General features: G+C 43.3%; 2 protein-coding genes across 2 annotated transcripts; both read right to left on the minus strand.

Moving 5' to 3' along the window:
• Positions 1–2,047: 2,047 nt before the first annotated feature.
• LOC139622327 (sentrin-specific protease 7-like) lies at positions 2,048–12,638 on the minus strand. Its single transcript, XM_071479561.1, has 15 exons — positions 12,376–12,638; positions 11,228–11,342; positions 10,564–10,646; positions 10,287–10,454; positions 9,748–9,848; positions 9,292–9,446; positions 8,346–8,646; positions 7,954–8,072; positions 6,306–6,446; positions 4,570–4,603; positions 4,149–4,358; positions 2,868–3,103; positions 2,565–2,647; positions 2,300–2,438; positions 2,048–2,170 (listed from the first exon to the last, which is right to left on the minus strand). The coding sequence occupies exons 2-14, from the start codon at positions 11,339–11,341 to the stop codon at positions 2,318–2,320; spliced, it is 1,866 nt and encodes a 621-aa protein (XP_071335662.1). The 5' UTR covers position 11,342; positions 12,376–12,638; the 3' UTR covers positions 2,048–2,170; positions 2,300–2,317.
• A 28-nt stretch (positions 12,639–12,666) lies between these two features.
• LOC139622285 (adhesion G-protein coupled receptor G7-like) lies at positions 12,667–22,953 on the minus strand. The gene is made up of 16 exons (XM_071479465.1): positions 22,938–22,953; positions 20,554–22,215; positions 20,378–20,482; positions 20,139–20,251; positions 19,750–19,890; positions 19,430–19,518; positions 18,282–18,430; positions 17,213–17,323; positions 16,785–16,981; positions 16,261–16,413; positions 15,942–16,054; positions 15,298–15,650; positions 15,111–15,192; positions 14,759–14,917; positions 14,422–14,578; positions 12,667–14,234 (listed from the first exon to the last, which is right to left on the minus strand). Exons 1-16 carry the CDS (start codon positions 22,951–22,953, stop codon positions 14,034–14,036), a joined length of 3,801 nt encoding a protein of 1,266 aa, XP_071335566.1. The 3' UTR covers positions 12,667–14,033.
• Between the last annotated feature and the right edge of the window lie 483 nt (positions 22,954–23,436).

Genomic DNA, 23,436 nt, shown 5'->3' on the forward strand with positions numbered 1-23,436 from the left:
TGTCCCTCTGCCGGCCCTGCTCAGTGCACTCCTATGAAAACCAAACAGAGACCTGGTGTCATGTGATCAACAACCACCTGCTGAGGCTCAGTGACGTCACCTTTAAAACTATAGAAAGGTGCTGGACAAAGACTCTTCACACAGCTGAGTTCATCTGTCTCTGGGTCAGACTTACATCAGACCACAGGTCAGTCAGCTGAGTGACCTGTGGTCTGATGCAGTTTGAGCTCAGGAGTCTGATCTGCTCCATCTGGTGTCTGTGTTGTGATGCAGGTGTGTGACTGAGCTGTTATATTTACCGGTGGTCGTTGTGGTCGCAGACTGAGGTTTGTTTTTCCCACCACTCGCTCTGATCCACCTGAAACACAAACACAAGCTCTGCTGTAACGTCTCCGATGTTCACCACAGTTTAAATCAAAAGTCGATTAGAGACACGTGTCAAAGTTTTCAGATTTCTCTGACAACAAAACTCAAAACTGAAACAAGTTGAAAAATAAACATTTTCCTGGTTTCTAATTGTAGTCAACAGAAATATAACAACGTCTCTGGAACCAAATGTTGGAGCTTGGTGATTTAATCCTTTAATGTTTGGTGTAAAAAACATGGAGTTTTAATTCAGCTCAGATACCCTGACTCTGTCTCCCTGAGGGACGTAACCAGGATGTAACCAGGATGTAAACAGTCTGCTGACGATCAGAGACTCAACTTTACTGAAGCTGCCACAGACACTTTGTCCTCCGCAGGTACATCAGCAGCTCACCTGTTCGGCTCTGAAGCTCCTCGTACTCAACCTTCTCCAGACCTGGGAAACACACCACCACCAGGTACCAGTGAGCTCTGAAATATAACACAACATCTCAGCCAGTGCATCAAACACAGTTTAGTTTGTTCTGGGCAGGAGCAGGATCCTGCAGCATGTTCATGTTTGTATGGGATTTAATTCTTCTGATAAACAAGAGAAAACCTTTACAAAAACAAAAAGATTTCAATAATCCAAAGAAGTGTTACAGGCTGCAGAAAATGAGACCAAAAGGACATAAAAGTGGGACAACAGTGGGACAAAGAGAGACAGAAACTGCACGAAAAGAAAACAGCTTTAAAATTGTATGACAAATACTGTAAAATGACACAAAGATGAGTGGTGGTGACGTGTGATGAAGGATTAGTAATGAAGGATTTTTCTTCTGGCTGTGGTGAAATGAGAGTTTAGTGACACAGCGATGAAGCAGCAGAGAGAAGTCGATCTGCTAAAGTCATCAGTACTGATCCGGAGAGGTGACTCCAGTCGGTCAGTCTGTACGCTGCTGGCAGGTAGACGTGCTGATGAAGTGCTTGAATCAAAGTTTTATTTAAAAGTCCCATCAGAGGTCAAACCTCCAAACTGGCGTCTTTAAATCTGGGACAAAGAGCTGAGGTCAGCTCCGTCCCTCAGCTTTTATTTTGTGGTAGTAACTTCCACCTCCAGCAGACAGCTGACAGCCTCCACCCACCTCACATTTTAATAACAGGAGACACTTAACCAGACATTTTCTTACTCTTGATTGACAGGCACAAACAGGAAGTCTTTGGTGAAAATGTCGACGTGGCGAGTCCACGTCTTCACCCTCTGATGCCTCATGTGACGGTCGCTAAAAAGAAGGAGAAGAAGAAGAGTTGTCTGTGGTTCTGACACAGAAAATGATATCAAGTATTAATAAAGACCCTCGACCTGCTTCATAATCACCAAACACATGGACAGCCACCTGCACAGTCCTTTAAAGTCACGGCTCAGTGTGACAGGTTAAAATGATTAAGGTTAATGTGGGAGTCCCATCATGAACAAAATGAAACTGTCCTCATTCTGGGTCTGTACTCAACCAAAGATTGTTTATGATGTACAGGAGGCTCCACTCTGTAACACCACTGTACAGTCAGTGTTTCTGCAGTACAAACAGAATGAGTAACTTTCAGATCGGACTCAGGATCAGCTGATCGGCCGAAGGACCAGGATCAGGATCATGACTCATAGGACACATCAGTGCACTGAGGTCTGGACTGTCTGTCTTACGGGACAGAGGGGGCGTCGTCCTCTCCGGCCGCTCTCCGTCTGCTCAGCTGTTTGTAGAAGAAGCTGCTGAAGACGTGACTTCGCTCGGCCACAGCGCCATTGACTCCCTCCAGGAGGAGGTACCTGCAGGAGGAGACAATCCAGCTTGGTGACTGAGGAACTACAAAAGCTGGTTCGATGCACTTTAAAGACACAAGATGATGTTTGAAGGTTCTCCACAGAACCTGGTCACAGACTGTCCGAGGAACTCACATGTCCCGTCTCTTTGACTCACTTGAGGTAGAAGTCGATGATGACGTCGTTGAGGAACTCGCCAATGTCCAAACAGGCCAGGTCCTCCTTCGTCACCGAGATCCGGCCTTTGCAGGGCGCCGCTGGGTACTGGATCAACCTGAAGGCCAAGCACAGGGTTCAGTGAGAACCAGAGGAGGCTGCTCATTGATCTCAACCTGTATTTCCATTTCCTGTCTCTGATGATTGACAGGCTCAGGTTCAGGTCTGGTCTTACTGGTCTCACCTGGTGGGAAGCTGTTGCAGACCAGAGGAGTTCAGGCTGCACCTCTTATTCCTCTGACTGCCCCTCACCTGCCGGGACTCCTCCTACAGAGGAGGAGGGACCAGATCAAAGTGTCAGAGGAAAACAGAGTTTAACTGGTGACATTTAAAAACAGGTTTATTCATTTTTATAAATGAGCTCAGGACACAAAACACACCCCATGAGAAGGAGGAACAGAGGAGGAGACAAGACCATGAGGAGGTGAAGGGAGAAAGAGCCTTACGAAGGAAGGAGGGAAGTAAGGAGAGGAGGCAGGAGTCTTACTGCAGAGTGTCCCAGCAGACCGAGGAGGTGCTGGTCCAGAGGAGGAGGACAGCTGTGGAGGAGCAGCAGCCCATCAGTCCAGTCCAGAGGAGAGGTCGGCCCGCCAGAGGAGGAGGAGGAGGTGTGGGAGCGTTCCCTCTTGTATTCCTCCATGTCCAGGATGGAGGCCAGCAGGGCGGCCTGGAGCTCCTGCAGCTGCTCCTTCAACACCAGCAGGAGGAAGGAGCACGACGGACCTGAAGGGACCAGGAGGAGCCAGGAGGTTTTTGTCCATTGTGAATATTACAGATTTTAAAATGACAGTCAAAAAAATTTGACCTGGGACAAACTGGTCCAGTTTGACCAGTATCTGGACATTTACAGGCCCAGATTGACCAGTACAAGTCTCTGAATATTAGGTGCTCACTCTGAAAAAAGCTTCTGAACATATCAGCCCAGTCTTCCCAGTTTAAACCAGTCTCTGATTGTGTACTGGACCGGTTTGTCCAGTTGTACCCATTCAACAACAGAAACATGGCAAGTGTTCCTCTCCCCCCTCCCACTCCTGTTTCCACCCACAGGATTTTTGGCAGCCGTTGTGTTTTCCTCATACAGATGATTTTCTAATTAATATATGCAGACAATCACTAAATCTGCCCTCAAACCCCTGACTGGCCAAGTGACTCAGGAGAAGGTGTGTGATTGGATGTCTGGTTCCCGTCCAGCACTGGAGGACTGCAGAAGCTGTCAAAAGTTAATTTTCCAAGAAGCTTCACGGCTCCAGTGAAGCTTTCATTCAGAAAACCCTTTTTTTTGGACCACAGGGTACATGCTGGAGCAGAGATCATCTGTGTGGACGGATGACTCACTACATGACGAAAAAATAGCACAGATTCCCTCGTGTAAAAACTGGTACCATGTAGTCTGCTGGTTCAGCTCACAGTCAGATATAACTGCTGGTTCAGAACTGATGACACTTTCTTTTCTGAATAGAATTCTGTAATATTGTCTTTATGTTTTCAAAGTCAGCATCTGAAGTCCAAACAACATTATTCTGCATTAATGTCAGATCATTCAGAGCACCAAGGTCTGAAGTTTGTTTTTCTGATGACATTTCTGGACTGAGGAAACAGCATCAGAGTGAGAGCTCTGCATTGTATTTGACTGCTTTTTCAAAAACAAACTGAGCGTGATGATGAAAGAATGTGACGATCAGAAGACAAAGACTGAAGAGACCTGAAACATCAGACACTGAAAGGAGTTGAAGTGATGTGAATCTGAGCGGGGGAGGGGCTTGTTTACCTGAGGGGGTGGAGTTCTGCAGGGCCGAGAGCTCCCTCTGCAGCAGGTTGGCCTGAGCGCCCGTCACCCACAGGAAGAGCAGCGAGGGGGCCGGACCTTCCCAACGGGCCAGCAGAGCGCCGCCCCTTGCCACGCCTCCATCCCAAACACCATAACCTCGAACCTGAGACGCCACAACGGTCACCTCCCCCTCCTCCCCCTCCTCCACTCCTGACAATGAGACACGAAACATGTTTAGTTTGTTCTGAGGAGAAGTAGAAGTGATGTTTTCAGATTCAAGTCAAACGAGTTTGGAGGAAAAATAATTTTTTAATAAAATATTTCTGATATTTAAAAGAGAAAATATTAAAATAATATTTTTTTTCACACAATGTAAAAACAAAAAACATCAGACAGAATCTGTCATTAAAGGTGTTTTTACCTTTCAGAGGAACAGTGATGCCGTCTTCAGTGATCTACACACAAACAGACACACAAGTTAATAAATGTGTGATTAGAATTCATCATAAAACATCATCTGGTCTTCAATTATTAATAAAAACTACTGGAAGGAAAAATTACATCAAATAGAAACATGTGTTTTAGTCGTCATTGGTTGTTGTGGACCTTCATACACACGTGAGGAGTGAGGAGTCGTTTGACCTCTGACCTCTCTCACACTGAGGCGAGACTCTCACATCTGACAGTTTGTGAATGACTTAGACGTTCAGGTGCAGGTCTGAAGGTTCAGACATCACAACCATCAAATAAATACTGTTGCTGTAAATGTCGTCAGATTCTCTGTCTGTGGTTCGCTGACATGCTGACCCACTAACCTCTTCCTGTCCTGCCCTCCTGCGTTTTATGGCGCTCTAATTGAATGCGGCGCTGCGCCATCAGACCTCATGCTACGACTTCATTACTCGTTAATGACTGAAGCTTTTGTGTTTTACAGCCTCTGTGGGAGTTTCTCTGCTTTTACACCAAAGTTTGACTCACTTCCCGCTGCGCCACCACTGCAAGGCTGCGGCAGGGACTTTCTAGTGTTGTTGCCATGACGACGGTCAGGTGTTTTATGCCAAAATGATTCAGGTGTTTTCTAATGAGACTCAGAGTTCATCCAAAGGTGTCAGAGGTATATGGCTGAAAGTCAACTTGTTGCACTTTTTATTTTTTCATTACGTTGACACTAATGTGAGGTTGTCTGAACACACACACGAACACACACACACGCATTAAAACAACATTAAGCATTAATGTAACAGCATTAACACAAAAACACTGGAAAACACATGAATTATGAAAACTATAGAACAAGCAACAGAGTACAATTTTGGCCATTCAAATTAGTGTGTGTATATTTGAGTTTCTGTGTGTGTGTGTGTGTGTGTGTGTGTGTGTGTGTGTGTGTCAGACAGCGAGAGAGAGAGAGAGAGAGAGAGAGAGCTGGAACAGGACGTGGAAACAAAGAAAGACGGGTAAAATGTTGAGTTGGTGCAGAAACGCTGGAACATCCAACAGCAGCAGCTTGGCAGTAAACACACCACATGTAGACACAGTTAACATACAGATAGCATACATGTGTCAGACTCAACACATTGTCAGAACAAACAGCTTCTGACCCTCACCCTGTTTCTACAGGAGATAAAGTCACACTGGAGCTGCAGCTCTGTTGATGGTTGTCTTAAAGCAGCTTTACGTCGAGGAGAAGACGTGAGAAGTCACCTCTGGTAAACATCAGCTGTACTCAAATCAAATCAAATCAAGTTTTATTTATATAGCGCCAAATCACAACAGAAGTTATCTCAAGGTACTTTCCAATTTGAGGAGGTCAAGACCTTCTCTATAAAGTATTGGAGAGAAAGAGACCCAACAATTCCCACCAAGAGCAGCACTTGGCGACAGTGGCAAGGAAAACCTCCCTTAAGAGGCAGAAACCTCAGGCAGGACCGGGCTCAGGGTCATCTGCCTCGACCGGTGGGGTTTGAGAGAGAGAGAGAGAGAGAGAGGGATTGAGGGAGAGAGGGAGGGAGAGAGGGAGAGAGGGAGGGAGAGAGAGAGTGAGAGGGAGAGAGTGAGAAGGGGAGGGAGAGAGAGAGCGAGAGGGGGAGAGAGAGAGAGAGAGATGCACTAGTAGTAGTGACAGTAATAAGCACTAACAGCAGCAACGATACTAACCGTCATCTTTCCGCCGGCATCGGCGTGTGTCAGGCCGGCGTGAAGTGAGGTGAACTCCAGCTGCAGGAACGAAGGCCGCGTCACCGGCGGATTGTTGAGACCTTCTTCAGCTCTGGAAGAGCACACTTGGTTCTGCTGACCCTGTCAGACAACACCCAGGTACACAGTCAACACACAGGTACATTCCCTCAGGACCTGTGGTGTCCATTGTATCCCTCTGTGTGCTCTTTAATAAGCAGTTTAATAATTTAATGTGGCAGACTCTGTGGTGTCACCTGAGGAAAATCTTCAGGTGTTTCATTCAACATCAGCACAACAGAGTCAAGGAAAGTGTCAGCAGAGAAAACACTGAACTGAAGATTAGTCCCAAACGTTCATTAGATTTTCAGCTGGTTTGAGGATCAGCGTCACTAAACTCAGTCCATTCAGATCCCATCTGGATCTGCTCAGAGCCCAACAGGGGGTCTAATGATGGTTTACAGGCCTGCAAAGCCACAAACAAACTACATGACTCACTTTGACCTCACACATGCAACAGAGTCCTCACACAGAGACAAACTGGGTCAGTCCTCCGGTCCTGAACTGGAAACAGACCAGATCAGACCACAGACCACAGACCACATGTAAATATCATGTTTACAAGGTAAGTACATGAAAATCAGGACTTCGTTTCACAGAAGTGAACTGAAAAAAGAATCAGTATCACATTATAATGTGAACAGTTTATTGTTGTAAGGTGAACAGTTTGAATGTCGTAATAACATGAAAATATATTGTTATAATGTGAATCTTTTCAGGTTATAATGTGACACTGATTTGTTTCATTACTCTAACATAGTGTTTGCATCAATTATTATGGTTTAATCTTTTTCACTGAAGAGAAGAACCAGAGGACCTAGTTCATCTTTTTTGATTATTTTGATAATTATAATGAGTCTCGTGTGTCAGGACTTTAGGGCTCTGTCATGTTGGACCTGGATCCTGTTCTTCTGTCACACTGCAGAGATAAAATAATGAAGACATGTTTTTATTTCATCATCAAAATGCTGGTTTCATGTGGATGTGGTGTTTTTTTTACAGGATACTAAACTTAGAGTTTTTGGGTCTAGAGTTCAGATGAATCCACCAGATGAAGGTTTTGAGGTCTCTGGTATCTGAACAGCTGCAGGTGGACTCAGTAAATGAAAAGCTGGTGTCACTTAACGTGACTCACGTAGAAAACAACAGCCCGCAGGCCTGTCAGGGAGGTTTCCATGCTCCAGTCTGAGGAATGACCTGGACGACTTATTTTATCCTGGAGCCTCAACGTGAATCTGGGACTTTGTTTCCCAGGTACAGAGTGTTCTTAGCACAGATCATCATCATCAAAGTCCAGCTGGTGTTTCAGCAGACACAGCTCATTTCCCTGACTCTGCTCCCTGCACTTACAGGATAATGATAAAGTTCTCATCCTCATCGTTTCTATCAGCGACGTCACCACTGTGTTCCGATCTGAGAACACGAGGACCCAACTGAAAACATGGACATCCGCGCACCACCAGTTTCTTCTGTGGTTGCAGTGTTTGATAAAGATAAACCATATGTTTTTTGTCCTGTCAGTGTGGGGGAGCCATGACCTGTCACCTTGAACAGATAAAGCGTTTCCTACCTGGATGTTGTTGGAGTTTTCTAGACGGGATTGATCCGCCCGGCTGCTGCTCTGTGACGTCCTCTTTGCTGTGTCTCCATCGTCCTCACCCTCCACTTCCTCCTCACTCGACAGCACAACTGAAGATGGAAATAAATCACAAATGAACTATATCAATATCTTGATCAGTCTCTGTTGTGGACATGATCAAAAGATCAATGACGACAGGTTTGACTGTTTTCTATTGATTCCATTTATTTATATGTTCTGTTCATTTCTAATCTTTACTTCAACTATTTAATAAAACACAGTTTGTTCATGTGATTATTCATAAATAAATAAAAACAACTCTGGTCTGCCTCTTCACAGTAAACCTGGGTCTGGCCTGGTTTCTGGGTTCTGGTCTTACTCACTGGGCTCTGCTGGACTCTGTTTGGGTGTCCTCAGTCGAAGCTGCAGGACGGTCTTCCTTTCTCTGAACTCCCTCCACCTCTGTCTCTCTTTCTCCCTCACATCCTCCTTCAGGTTCCCGCTGGCAGCCATCCACGCCATCCTGTTCAGATTCCGCCTCCCGTCTGGCGTCGTCTTTGGCGACTTTACTGGGGAGGAGGAGGAAGGTCTGAGGACGACGTTTGTGGATGAGGAGACGAAGTCGTCGTCTGATGTCTGATCTGAACCTGAGACAGACGAGTCAGGAGGTTTTCCTCTGTCGCCCTGAAACAACAACCAGCATCAGGTTTAATCTCTTTAGAAGATAAACTGTCACAAAGATCCTAGTAAGTGGACCTTGAGTTCAGAATCTTATGTCATTAATTAAACGCACAAATCTGTGTTTTAAATCTCTTACTATTGAACGTGTAACTTCCTCTTGTAAATACTGAATATTCACAACTTTATTCTGAAAGTGTAGTTGAGTCAGATTCTCTGTTGTAAAACTGTTTAAACTCCACAGGTATGTCAGCACAGTAAACCTCACTCGTTCATAACGATAATATGATTACGACCCTGTCTGATGAGGACTAAATACCTTCTCCTGTAAAAAGCTTGACTCTTATTTTTGAGACTAAATCGAACTTAAATGATCATTTTTCTATAAGAAAACAGGGATTTCAAAGGTGAAGCAGAGTCTGATCCACCTGAACCTGAAGTTTATCACAGTTTTGGTGGAGACTCTAGAAAAAGTTGTTTTTGTGTCTCTGCTGTTTGAGAACCTGCAGACAGCCCAGTGATGATGATGAGTCCACACATCAGGTGAAGGAGGGGAGAGCTGTCAATCATCTGCTCTCTGTCCAATGATGGCAGCTTTAACCAAAAGAAAACGCCCACAGTGAAATCCTTCTCACGACCTCTGAGCGTTACCTTGTCCTCGGCAGCGTCCCGTCCAGACTCCACTCTCCTCCACGTTCTCGCTCCCAGTGTCGAAGGACTCCGACTCCCAGCATGCTCCTCACCTCGCAGCTTGGCCAGAAAGTCCACCGACTCCACAGAGATGCTTTTAGTTGACAAAGACGAATCTGGAGACAAAAGTATTAACACAGATACTTTAACAGGTAGCATGAGCTTGTCAAGATGTAACGACTGGTTTAAAAATATCTCAGAAGAAATAAATAATGTTCAAAAAGTAAGAGGAAATTAAATGTGTCAAAGTGCATTTTTCCAAATGCTGTTCCAGAAAACTGCTGCTGAAATAATGAACACTGTTATAATAATAACAGACTGTATATGTCCCTTGTGCTACAAGTTGTAAATTCACGTGTTTGTGTGCACATTTACTACATTATTGTTCTTTAATGAAGCTCCCAAAGAAAATCTCACCAGAGGATTCAGCATTTTTCCTCTTCTGTGGTGGAGACAGACGCCGCTCTGAGGTCACTTCAGGCTGCAGCAGTCGGTCTGACGCTCTCTTAGGACGCCATCTGGTGGACGAAACATGGGACAGCAGCTTGGTAAAAACATGACCCGCTGCACAGATCTCTGTTTAAAAAAGCTCCAGTTTACTAGAATGAAAACAGACAAGTGGACATGACTTTAACCTGCTGAGAAACACAAGAGGTTGTTGAGTTAAAAAGTGTCCAGCAGGCGGGACAGGAAGTTTACCTTGAATGTTTCACTGGTTAAGTTCAAAGTCTGACTTTTGTTTAGAACTTCAACGGCTCCTTTGCTGCAGGTTTTGGCTTGAAGGTTGTTAAACTTTGTGTTAAACAGTGGAGAATCTGTTGTGTTTCATTTTAAGACCTCAGAGGAAGTGGAAGTGTGAGTCTCCTGGTTCTGCAGAGACACGGTGTAAGAGTTTCTGACTCTAGGCTCAGGGATTCAAACCAGCAACTTTCTGACACCAACTTCTGTGAACTCACCCATTTGAGGCTGAGGCTGAGGATGACTCTGCTCTCTGTCCTGGCTGTGACTGGCTCCTCGAGCTTCCCGGTGATCTGTGATTGGCTGCTGATGCTGCCCCTCTGTTGGGGCTGTTGAGATCCAGCAACGTTTTCACCATGTCCCTGAACAGAGGTTTACACGGCCTGCTGAACAGACATAACAAAAAATATCTTCAGCAGTGTTTTAATTCAGATCACCTTCACTCTGTTTTCTGGTGCGGTGAACTCTGCAACCTGTAGGGAGCGTTTTACAAACCTCTGTCTGTTTGCAGAGGAACCAAGTGTGTTCCCAGCATGCATCCTGCCAGCTCCCCCTCTGTAGGACTGATTTCCATAAGCCTGTTCAGAAAAACAAGACAGACCTCCATCTCTTTCTTGCCTCTGTGTTCTCTTCAGATACAGAATACCACCTAAAAAGAACCACCAGATTAGAAATGCTTCCTTAAATAGACTAGCAGACAAGCACATTTAAAGACTCAGCATAGCGATCCTGCCACATAAAAGTGTTTAGATGAAAGAAGATGGCAGATAATATCTGCTGGTTCTTGGTACATCATACAACCTTAAAAGAGCCATGGGATCCAGTTCTTCATCTTAAAATGGCAGTGGGTTGGAGTGGGTTGGCACATTTAAATTAACCAGGCTTAATTATACCACCAAATTAATTAGCACATGCTGCAAATGATATTCAAAAAGATCACCAAATCAGATCATACATACCATCTTAAAGTACCTATAGATCAGATTAGGACGACTTCAAAAGGTCTGGCACATCAGTAATACCATCTTAACTGAACCACACAGGTCACAAAGGACCACCTTTCGAAACATAAACAAGTACCTTAAGGTGACAGATCAATAATACTACCTCAAAGGACCCAGAACATCAGACAGATAAGGAGACAGATTAGGAACACCACCTTAAATTGTGGGGCGGGACTCTGGAGGCGGGACAGAGGTGACTGCAGGTGCAGGTGGGTGGAGTCGGAGCCTGTTGGCTGTTTCTTCTTTGGGATTTTAAACTGAGATGCCATCCTGTCATCAAAACAGTAAACAAACTCAGGCCAGACCTCTAACAAAAAACACACAGAACTACTGCAACAGTCCCATCTGGCTCCTGTGTGGAGATCGTGCAATTTAAAGAGGTCGCCATGCAAAACTCCATTTAAAAAAGGAGGTTTCGTAAAGTGGTGTTAATGGATGTCATAATATATGGATAAAACAACTTTTGATGCCCCAAAACTGAGACATCACCTCAGTCAATAAACAAACTGTTTCTATATAACGATGCAAGGGCAGACTTCCATAATCATTTTTGATCAGAAATGTTGAAACTGAAACTCTGAATGGCAACTGCTTCCCATCAAGCAGCAGTTTCAGTCTTGCTTGACTCAGGGGCTCAGGAATTGAACATGAGGCCTTTTCGTCATTAGACAGTCCTTTACCAGGAAATGTACAAAACTACTGGGAAAATCATCTGGCTGCTGCTGCGAGAGGATTAGGGCGATCGACCAAACTACATTCAAAAACATGAAGCTTTTCCACGCACTTTTCCATTATGCTAAGTCAAGAATTTGCTATTTCTGAACTATCGGGAATTTCTTCTGTCATTTAAATTTGGGCTGAAATACATCAAAACAAGAACTTTACGTAAACAAAGTTGAAAATTATTTACCCTTTTGTTGTTTTTTTGTTTCATTTCAACCACTGAAATATGATGCTGCAATCGCAAACTGAGTGCGCGAAACATGTATGAAAGTACATTTATTACAGTGTAAATTTTAGTAGGTGGATTATTTGTGAGCCGAATTTGCCAGAAGATCTTCCAAACTAATGTAAAGTCTTTGCTTTTCCTACTGTGCGTGTGTGTGTTTTCATGTAAGCGGTTAACTTTGACTAGCCATATTTCCGAGTGGGGATCCTGCTGTAGGTGTAGTTTCAGTAAAAAATCCTCTCCATTACAGCCTCTGGCAAAGCACACAGTGTTGTTATCTGTCACTTGAGTATTTTTATGAAATTAGCTCACGGCAGAAACTTAAAGCAGCTTCCAGGCTTTAAATTCACCAACCTAATGCCAGCCGGCGGAGCTACGCTGCTAGTTAGCCGGTGAGCTAAGTTAGCTGCAGCCTGACTTCTTGTTGTGAAACACTCGTAAACTCTCCGGTCGGCTCATGTGGCGGGAAGAGTGTGCGGTCCGCTTGGTAAAGAGGTAAAAAATATTTTAAAACCACATATCTGTGATTTCTGTCCGCTCCGGGTCGAGCTGAAGCCGCTTTCTTCAAAGACTCAGCAGCAGCAAAATGACAACAACCCCCTACGTACGACAACGTGATGATGTCATTGAAAACTATAATTTGATTGAGCTTTATTTAAAAACACGTGTTTACAAAAGACAAAAGCAGCAACAAGGCCTATGGACAGTTGAGCATTTAATACACAAACTTTCACAAACCTTCTACTCCACAACACTTAAGGGTAAATATTGTACTTTTTACAACTAACATGTTTCATATGCTTGTCCACACAAACACAGACATCACTAACAACACTGACAACACACAGTTTCCACAACAACCGAACTAAACTGACTTACATCAGTGGATGAATGTCACACACTAAAAGAGATAATTTCACACTAACATGAACATGTTCTGAAAATATCAGACTATCTCTGTGTACATAACTGGATATATAAAGGAAACACACAATAAAAATAGCCCAAGTTCATAGATAATGCATTTTTTAACCTGTATATAAGTCTTACAAATCATTTAAATCTGTATGTTGGTGTGAACAGGTAAACATTTATCCATCCAATTAAATTTAATCAGCATAATAGAAATATTTCAGATTTAAGCTCTAAATGCACAGAGGTGTATTAGACTCATTGTGTTTGGCAGAGCAGGAGAATAATGGTCAGCAAAAATAAATGATTTCAGAAGGTTCTCCACTGGGTTCTGTTTATGTACAAAAGATCAGATTTTTTTCCACAAAGGAACAAATATTTATAGATCTGAATGCAGTAGTGTCAGACAATGGGCTCAGCAGATACTGTAACTCTTCATTAGAAAAAGTGACTTACACTTAAATTAGTATTTATTTCTTTATGTTTTACCTTCTGTTTTTACAAATGACAAATGAAAACCTCTTCTCACAAAAAGCATAAAACATCTTCCTCAGTTCCTGAATCGTCCAACAAAACAAAAGGAAGAAAGACACAGGAACAATAATCATCAGAATTATCAGAGGAGGCAAAGGTGGAAAAAAAATATCCATAGAGCTGAGACAGTCGGACCACATAAAGAATACAGCATCTTAAAAGGAAAAACATACATCAACTTAACATAAAACTAAATCCATGTCACAATCAAATAAGTCAAAAAAGGAGCATTTTCACAACAAAATACATTTATGTTCAAAATAACAAATCATAATTAACACCCTGGATATTCTGTTACGTAGAAAACATTAGGCCTGTTTTTTTTTACTTTGTTTGGAAAGTTTGGGCAGTTTTCTTTCCAGGTTTTAAGCGTCGCCATTGGAGTGACATTAAATTTATGACTAAAGTTGAAATTAGCTTATTTTATTTTTGTTTCTTTGAGCCATTTTAATATCCTCATATTAATATATATATTAATATCTGAATCGTATATATTACTGTTTTTGATCTTCATCGTCTCACTTCATCACATTCTTAACTGTCTTTTCAAAATAAAAGCTAAGGTCCTACAGGGTTTTGCTGGTGGATGTGTTCTGGTCTTTTATGTCTTTGTAGGACTCGGAGCTGTTCCTCGACCACTTTCTCAGCAGACTGTACGTTGCATTGTGGAGCGGGATGTTGACTGAGGCCACGTACTGCACAGAGCGGGAGATGGTGGCTCTGAAGGACGCCTTCCTGGCTGTGAAGAGGATGAAGATCTGAAGGCCCTGAAAACACAAGAACAGGAGGATGAAGATTCGTCTGTTTATTCTTCTGTTCCTTCCTGGGTTGGACCCTTTTCATGAGGACTCATTGTCCCAGTCCAGGGTCTTTTCAACGGGACTGTGTACACAAAACCTTCAGGTCAGTTCAAAGGTTACCTGTGTGGTATTGGGAGGAGGATCAAAGACGTACCTGTGTGGTTGTACAGAGGCAGAAGATGATGCTGAAGACAAGGTGAGCTTGTTTTGTGTTGATGAGGACCAGGTATCCCAGAGACCAGGACAGACCCAATATCACAGCCAGGGAGAAACTGGTGAGGAACTTCTTCCCCAAAGACGAACGATTGGTGCTGCTCAACAAAACAGTTGGTGAGTGAAGTTTAGAGGAATTAAAGCTGTTTCATTAGCAGAAACATTTTTCTCCACATTGTGCAGATGACACCAGGCAGCAGCGGTCGGCCTCATCCTGAGCTGGTTTAGTCCTGATGAGCTCAACAAACTGCTGATGAAACGTCTTTTGTATCTGTTACCTGGTCAGCCTGGGATCTGTCCTGCAGATGGTCAGAGAGGTGAGAACCATCAGTACGATGTTGTAGATCAGGATCAGACCGACTGGAAGGATGAAAGCCCAGAACATCGGTTTCCCAAAGTCAAAGCGTTTGTCCTTATCCAGACCTGCAAGCCAGCAACTAGAGGTTCACAAAATAACATCCAAATCAGGACTGTGCTGGAGATGGAAACTAAAGTCATCAAACATAGGACTTCAAAGATTTGTTCAAACCCACACAACTTTATTTACAATTCTACAGGAAACCTCAAAGTTTAGTTCATGTAAAAACACAGTTCAACAGGAAGTGGAAATAATTAGAAAGATGGACCCACAATTCCTCCTGTCTGTATCCCAGAGGGTTGTTGACCCTGTAGGTAGCTCCCAGTGTGATCGCCACGGCAACGGCTGGAACTCCTGAGTCAAAACAGTGGTCACATGGTTTAATTCAACATTTGATTCAAATAAAAAAATCATTTGTTCTGATGTACAAATGTGGAGCTGCTCCTTTAAATCTCGTACCCCATCCCACAGCCACACTGAGCGGGGTCCAGTGAGGAGGGAGGCTGCTGCCCATCGTCCGGATCAGCAGCACCAGCTGAGTGCCGTACACGCTGTTCCACATGAAGGTGGCCAACAGGAAGAAGTGGAGCAGAGCCGCCACCGCCGTGCACGAGCCGTGGTCCGGTTCCACGTGCTCGTCAGAGTCCGGGATGACGTTACTTTGAGTTGTGGTCTGCACCTCAGAGCCGTCGTCTCCGTGGGAGTTTTGGACTCCAGAGAGGAAGGTGATGATGAAGGCCAGCAGGCTGACGTAGATACACAGCAGGGCTATCTTTGAGTTCTTGTTGTTCTGACGAGACGTCCTCTGAAAACTAACCAGAACAAGTAAAAGTTCAGGAATAAAGTTGCAAATGTTTTTATTTTCATTTTAAAGAATGAAGTTGTAATATGAATATTTTTGAAATATTTAAAGAATTAAATTGTAACATTTCAAAATAAAATCCTGAGCTCAAAACACTATCGTAAATACAAAATGAAGACGTCAACTTGGACGTCCAGGTTTCATTATTGTCTAACGATGAATTTATTAATGAAGAAAACAACCAGCAGATTAACCATCAGTGAAAGTAACCCTTGGTTTTCCTCTGAAACTTCAGTCTTACTTTTCTTTAATGTGGTAAATGATGGTTACAACCAAACCCAGGACAGAAAGAGAGAGTCCAGTGATGGAGATCCAGTCCAGAGCTTGTGCATACTCATAATTCTCTCTGAAAGACTGAAGCAGAAACAAAGTTTTCACTGAGTTTCCATCATGATGTATTTTCTCTTTCAGGATGTGACAGAGTTCACTTCATTCTCTGAACAGTCTCTACAGACTCCTGGATTCTGTGATGTCTGAGTCTGTTATCTCTGAGTTTAGTGAAATGAAACTCTCTGTAGTTGCAGCTGGTGAATGTGTCGGTGCAGAGTTGTGATGTTCACCCAGAGAGCAGCGAAGTTGGTGGTGTGGTTACAGAAACATCTCAGGACTCCGTCTGAGGCGTTTCCTTTAGAGCAGCCGGCCGTGCTCCAGTCCTCCAGACCGTAGTCCCAGAAAACACAGGCGAAGTCGTACAGAGACGTCCCGTTCACCAGCTGAGAGACAGAACATCTCTGAGGATCCAACTTTATCCAGACATTTGAACTTTTGATTAACACGTGAAGGATAAAGGAAAGTAAAGAACTGACTCATACATGAGGCTGTGATGACAAAACGTCCTCACAGGCTATTCTGTGTTAGTTTCAAATTGTCAAATCAAATAGTTTAAAACTAATTGATCAGCATTTCATTAGTTCCACTGAGAGGAGAGTTTATTTATTTAACATCCTGTCATCTGTGCAGGGAAGATCAATCTACAACAGTCTGCTCAGATTTTAGCCGTTAAGTAATAAAAGCAACAAGTTTCAAATATTATTAAATTCAACCTGAATCTGAACAGTTCAAAACCAGAAACTCGTTTTCTTACAGCTGGTCTAAACACAATCTCCACATGTTGAGGCACCACGCTGCGCTCATGACCTTTGACGGTGGCCGACAGGACCCTGATGGTGGAGCGACGTCTCCTGTAGAGCCTTGACCTGAAAAAACGGTCGTTCTGGTAGAGGACGAACCCCAGAGACACATTTGACGGCTCCTGACGTCTGTTGACAGCTTCTCCAGACGCTGTTCAGTAGAGTTATTAGGAGAAAATTGGTCTTGAAATAACCTTTGTGCAGTCAGGTGACATGAGAGATGATAAATGTTTTTAAAAATGAACCAATCACAGCTCTGTGAAATGACCTTACAGTCAAGTACCATGCTGTAAAAAGTGCTGCTGTGTAGTTTAATTTGGGCCTGACAGTAGAAACATTAGGTCTACAGGTTCATAAAAGTTCTCATGTGCAGGAAACTCACCTGGGAACTGAACGTAGATCAGGGCGTCAGCTGTGAATCCGTTTTCCACCACAACCCTCGACGTGTTGGTGTTCAGCTGAATCCGGTTGGCGACGAAACTGCCAGACGCTCCTGAAACCAGCAAGATGACAGACCTGTTACTGATGATGACATCATCAGAAATTCTCAGACTCAACTTCGATGCCTAAAATTACAAATGTTTTAAACGTCGAAGGCGTTCATTCACAGAAAATTAGCTTTTAAAGGCAGAATCATTTGTTTATGACTTCACCGTATGACTGTCCCTATTTAAAGTCAACTGGTGGGTGCCCTTTGATTTATTTGTTTTGTCTCTTTCAGGCTTCTGTAGTCATCAATATCAAGCTATTGAGCATCTTTGCATAGCCAGGCTTTTATTATTTACAGGACAAAATAACAGATGAGCCTCCCAACCTGTGATCTAACCAGCGTATAGTGCTTCGTGTTGCACTGGAGTTACTGCCAGTTTTGACCTGTAAATAATTCAAGTCTAAAGTCCGACTTGGTGCTTAATAACACTGAAGTCACAAAATATGTTACGTGTGCTGATACGGTTGTGAGGACAGAGTAAAACTATATGAGAGACAATAAAAGACAATAATCAGGCCAATAGTATTCAAAAGTATTCAATAATAAAACGGAGAATGAAAATCATAAAACTATAAAAATGCTTCAGCGAACATAGTCCAGACTGAATAACACCACAGCTGCACCTTGGCTGTGGATCGCCTTAAATGGCCTGGACTTTCATTTAGACTAAACTATTATCAGACTGTTATCAAGCTCATAGCAGGACAGAGGCCCATGCAAAATAATTAGGAGCTGGATCCTATTAATCCTTAAACGAGCTCAGTAAGATCTTCAGGGGAAATCCTGGGGTTTGTCAACCTCTCCGTCATATTTTTGTCCATCATAATCATCAGTCGTGATACATTTAATCTGTGATCCTCCAGGCTCCTCCAGCTCTCTGGAAAGGGCTGAACAGATGATGTGGTTGGCTTGATGAAGACCAGCAGAGTCCAGCATTACTCCTGACTGAGTCGTCACTGACCTGTGAGCGAGGTGAACTGGACTCCCTGAGTGTCGGCCGCAGGGATTCGTGCTGACTGGACCACCAGGTTTGGTTGAATCACCTGAGACTGAGACGTGTTGAGGCTGGTGCTGAGGTTCACGGAGAGCTGGTCCAGAGTCACTGTCAGGCTGGACACAAAGAGTGGATGTAAAATACATCCAAAACACACTAAAGTCATCATCATCAAATCTGGAGCACAAAATATTTGATGTCCTGTCTGCAGCTCGCAGCTGAAACTAAAGCTTCAACATGAATTGTATCTCCAGCCTTACCACACACTGAGAGTCCCAACTACAGGCAGTTTGTAAGATCCAGCACTGACTTATAAATGCTATAAATCACATATTCAGAAATGTGTAGAATCATTTTTCTTTTCTCTTTCAGTCTGGTGAAGTCCCTCAACATCAAGCTAAACCTGCGTCCTGTGAGTATCCAGGCTCTTATTGATTACAGATGAAGTCAATTTAGTGAGTCATTGATGCTAATAATCAGTTTCCCATTTGTAAATTATGTTCATGTCAACAACCAAGTCATAAATACAACAGGAAAACTGGGAAATTATTCTCAGAAGCGCTGATATATTAGACTTGGGCTTAAGAATAAAAACATATGAAAACCAAATGTGGATACAACACATCAGCCAAAGTCTGTCGTTCAAGGTAATTAAATCCAGATTTAATGGTTGTAGTTCTATATCTTAGTGCTGATCCTCATTTGTTGAGGAACTTGTTCACGTTTCTTGAATTTAAAAAATGTATTTTGGCAAAAACCCAACACATTCAGCTCAACTCCAAGGTTTCCAATTTTGACCAAAATATAAAGCTAAGATCCAACAGGTTTCGGCTAAAATCCAAAATCCAACAAAGTCCAACATGTTCCAACTGTACTCCAACAGCTAAAATCCAACTCATTTGGGTGCTAAAAAATACATTTTTACAACTAAAATCCAACGTCTTCAGTTAAAACTTTTGGCTCAATCTCTTTTTTTGCATGGGTATTGGACTCTGCTCCCTATTATAATAGGGATATAATATTGATATAATATTGCCAATTAAATACGAGATTTGGACAAACTGGCTGTCATTGATTTATTTGAGTCCTCTTAACAAAGAAAAGCCTTTGTTTACCCCAGAGTCGTGTTGTTTTCCTCGGTGTCTTCTGGAGCGCTGGCATTGAGCAGCTGGCTGACTGTAGCTACTGCTGCCACCCTGACGCTCTGCAGTTGAAACATGAACACAGGACACACTGAAATATATCTTATTAGTGATATATACCGTAGAGTTCAATGTGTTCTGATAAGTAGAATTTTGTCTGTTTTTGTCAAATGTCACATGTCTCAGTTTGTCACCAAACTATGGTTTGGTCTTGGTCTTTGGTATCTACTGGACAAAAAACAGGGAGGAGTTCTCTCTTCTTCTTTAGTTTTGTTTAAAGTAGCAGCTCATACCTCTGTGGCGTTAGGAGACAGCAGCAGTGTGTTGGCGATCTGAGCTGCTGTTGTAACATTTTCCGCTGTCAGCTCTTCAGGTCTGGACGTCAGAATTTGAGTGCTGCTTGCCAATGTCTCTAAATCAGCTACACTGGTGAGCTGAGAGAGGAAACATATCATCCAGGTATTTGTTGAGTCTGGTATACTTTTTCTTGTCTATTCAGTGTATTGGCCTGGATGTGCACACTTCTACCTTCCTACAGGATTACCAAAACTGAAAGATTCTCAGCACTCAAAGTGGAACTGGTGGAACTATCTGGAAGGGATGTTCCAGCATCTGTGGTCGTTTTCAAGAAATTAAAATTCACCAATTTGTTCACAGTAAAAAAAAACACAGCATTTCTTACATTTTGTAGTATGTTGCTGAGTGTCTGGTCACACTCAAGCACCTGTGGTGAACCGTCGAACCCCGGTGATCCAGTACTGTTGGAACATCTGATCGAAGCCCTTGGTTTACGAGCTAGAGGGAAAAAACCACCAGATATAACTGATGTGCAAATTTTGGACTCAGGTGGACGGAGGTTACGGGAACTGGAGTGATATCTAGATGGGATTATCTGTTGATGGATGCACAGTCGAGACTTACCACCACTCGTTCCTGAGGGACAGAGCTCGTTAGAATATGCGAACCAGCCGACTGGTGTTTTTGGGAATGTGAATCCCTCCACCCCTCTAGCTTGGCAGAAATTTTCTAAGAGGACAGGTTCAATAAGAGTTGAGATGGATTTGCCATGTAAGTCAGTTTGACTAAACTCAGCTTACCTTTTGAGCATGTCTCTCCGGTCCATTCATCAGGACAGACGCAGACACCGTTCAGTAATTGCCCACCATTATCACAATGCAGAGGAGTGGTAGCAGTAGTAGTCATGGTAGTAGGAGTAGGAGTGGAAGTAGGAGTGGTAGTGGGGGCAGTAGGAGTAGTTGTCAGAATAGTAGATGTCTGGGATTCAGAGCTAATGATTATAGTAGTTGGAGTGGGAGCTTCTGTTGCAGTAATTCCTGCTGTCTGTGAAGCGACAGTTTCTGGTAGAGCACTAGTTACTGCTAAAGTAGTTTCTCCTGGTTGTGAAGTGGGAGCTCCTGTTTGAGCAGTAGTTTCTTCTGCTGCTGGTGTAATAGCAGTGGTAACAGGGAGAGCAGCAGTGGTAGTGGTGGAATCAGCAGTGGTAGTGGTGGAATCAGCAGTGGTAGTGGTGGAATCAGCAGTAGTAGTGGTGGAATCAGCAGTGGTAGTGGTGGAATCAGCAGTAGTAGTGGTGGAATCAGCAGTGGTAGTGGTGGAATCAGCAGTAGTAGTGGTGGAATCAGCAGTGGTAGTGGTGGAATCAGCAGTGGTAACAGGGAGAGCAGCAGTGGTAGTGGTGGAATCAGCAGTGGTAGTGGTGGAATCAGCAGTGGTAACAGGGAGAGCAGCAGTGGTAGTGGTGGAATCAGCAGTGGTAGTGGTGGAATCAGCAGTGGTAACAGGGAGAGCAGCAGTGGTAGTGGTGGAATCAGCAGTAGTAGTGGTGGAATCAGCAGTAGTAGTGGTGGAATCAGCAGTGGTAGTGGTGGAATCAGCAGTGGTAACAGGGAGAGCAGCAGTGGTAGTGGTGGAATCAGCAGTAGTAGTGGTGGAATCAGCAGTGGTAGTGGTGGAATCAGCAGTGGTAACAGGGAGAGCAGCAGTGGTAGTGGTGGAATCAGCAGTAGTAGTGGTGGAATCAGCAGTGGTAGTGGTGGAATCAGCAGTGGTAGTGGTGGAATCAGCAGTGGTAGTGGTGGAATCAGCAGTGGTAACAGGGAGAGCAGCAGTGGTAGTGGTGGAATCAGCAGTAGTAGTGGTGGAATCAGCAGTGGTAGTGGTGGAATCAGCAGTGGTAACAGGGAGAGCAGCAGTGGTAGTGGTGGAATCAGCAGTAGTAGTGGTGGAATCAGCAGTGGTAGTGGTGGAATCAGCAGTAGTAGTGGTGGAATCAGCAGTGGTAGTGGTGGAATCAGCAGTGGTAACAGGGAGAGCAGCAGTGGTAGTGGTGGAATCAGCAGTAGTAGTGGTGGAATCAGCAGTGGTAGTGGTGGAATCAGCAGTGGTAGTGCGGGGAATAGTAGTGGTAGTGGTGGAAGCAGTAGTGGTAGTAGAGGGAGTAGCAGTGGTAGTGGTGGAATCAGCAGTGGTAGTGCGGGGAATAGTAGTGGTAGTGGTGGAAGAAGTAGTGCTAGTGGTGGAATCAGCAGTGGTAGTGGTGGAATCAGCAGTGGTAGTGGTGGAAGTAGCAGTGGTAGTGCGGGGAATAGTAGTGGTAGTGGTGGAAGTAGCAGTGGTGGAAGTAGTAGTTGTGATAGTAGGAGTAGGATTGAAAGTAGTAGTGGTAGTGGGGTTGGGGGTTATGTCGGTGACTTTTGACGTTGTGCTCTGTGCTCTAGTTTTAGAGGCCAAAGGAACAGCTGTGAGGAGATGAATAATTATAACAATAATTAGTTTGACAACGGCACAATGACAATGCTAACATGCTAACATACTGATGTTCAGAAGATATAACATTTGTCATGTTCCTCAACTTAGTTTAGCAGGTTAGCATGCTAACATTTGCTAGTTAGCAGTAAACACAAAGTATAGCTGAGGCTGAAGGGAATGTCACTAGTTGGCAGGTATTTGATCATAAACCAAAGTGCTGGATAAATGAAAATGTTGACTCCATGATGGGATGAAAAGACAGAAGCACATCAGTTATTACAGTTCAACAGTTGATATGTTTCAGTCCAGACCAATGTGCTGGACCACAGTTAATATTTTTTAACTCTCGATATATTAATATAGAGCAACAAAGTGACAGCTGGAATTATGTCTTTCTATTATTCTATAATGTATATATTATTTTTGAATTGTTTTACAGTTGGCATCTTGGATAATTAACCAAATTTAGGACTGTACCAACATTACCATCCTCTTATAGACCATAATAACAAATTATCACATCAAATTTCAAATCATCAAAATCTTGTAATTAAACTCAGAATAATGAATACAACCCCTGACAACTAATAATAATAATAATAAATCCCAGACTGGAATGAATTAGGACCAATGAATCTGACATGAGCCAACATGGCGAAGGTACAGAGTTCCTACAGAAGGTAATGAGTTCACACACATTATTTGATGATACTTGTGCACACCTCCATTGTGCCGCATATTATTGTCTTGTCTGTAAAAATCATCTTTTGGGAATTTGTGAGCTCTGCTGGGAGATTTAAGATGAATTAATGTCAGTGTTACAGTTGTTATGAAGGTAATATATAGTATTGTAGGTCACACCTCCCAGCTCTCCACTGTAAACAAACTAAACCATCCAAAACTATGACCCAGAAACAGCTGTAAAGTGAAACTGAAGTGTTCTTACCCAAAGTGAAAACAAGTAAAAACCAAACGTCCATCTTGATGAACAGCTGCGGATCAGAGACGCTGATGTGTGTTCAGCTTCCAGTTTAATGAATCTTCACGGCTGAGCTGCAGTAGAGGAAGTGTCATAAAGAGCTACACTATCACATCATAAAACAGTTTTTTATTAACTGTTTGCCTCAACACTGCAAGAAATGATGCATCTGTGCATGTGATTTGATCTGGAATCAAAGTTTGATGTTTTTGCACCTTCTCATCTGTAAATG

The sequence above is a fragment of the Trachinotus anak genome, unplaced genomic scaffold (genome assembly GCF_046630095.1).
Source record: "Trachinotus anak isolate AG129_WGS33_773 ecotype Australia unplaced genomic scaffold, CSIRO_AGI_Tana_v1 ptg000006l, whole genome shotgun sequence".
NCBI classification, from domain to species: domain Eukaryota; kingdom Metazoa; phylum Chordata; class Actinopteri; order Carangiformes; family Carangidae; genus Trachinotus; species Trachinotus anak.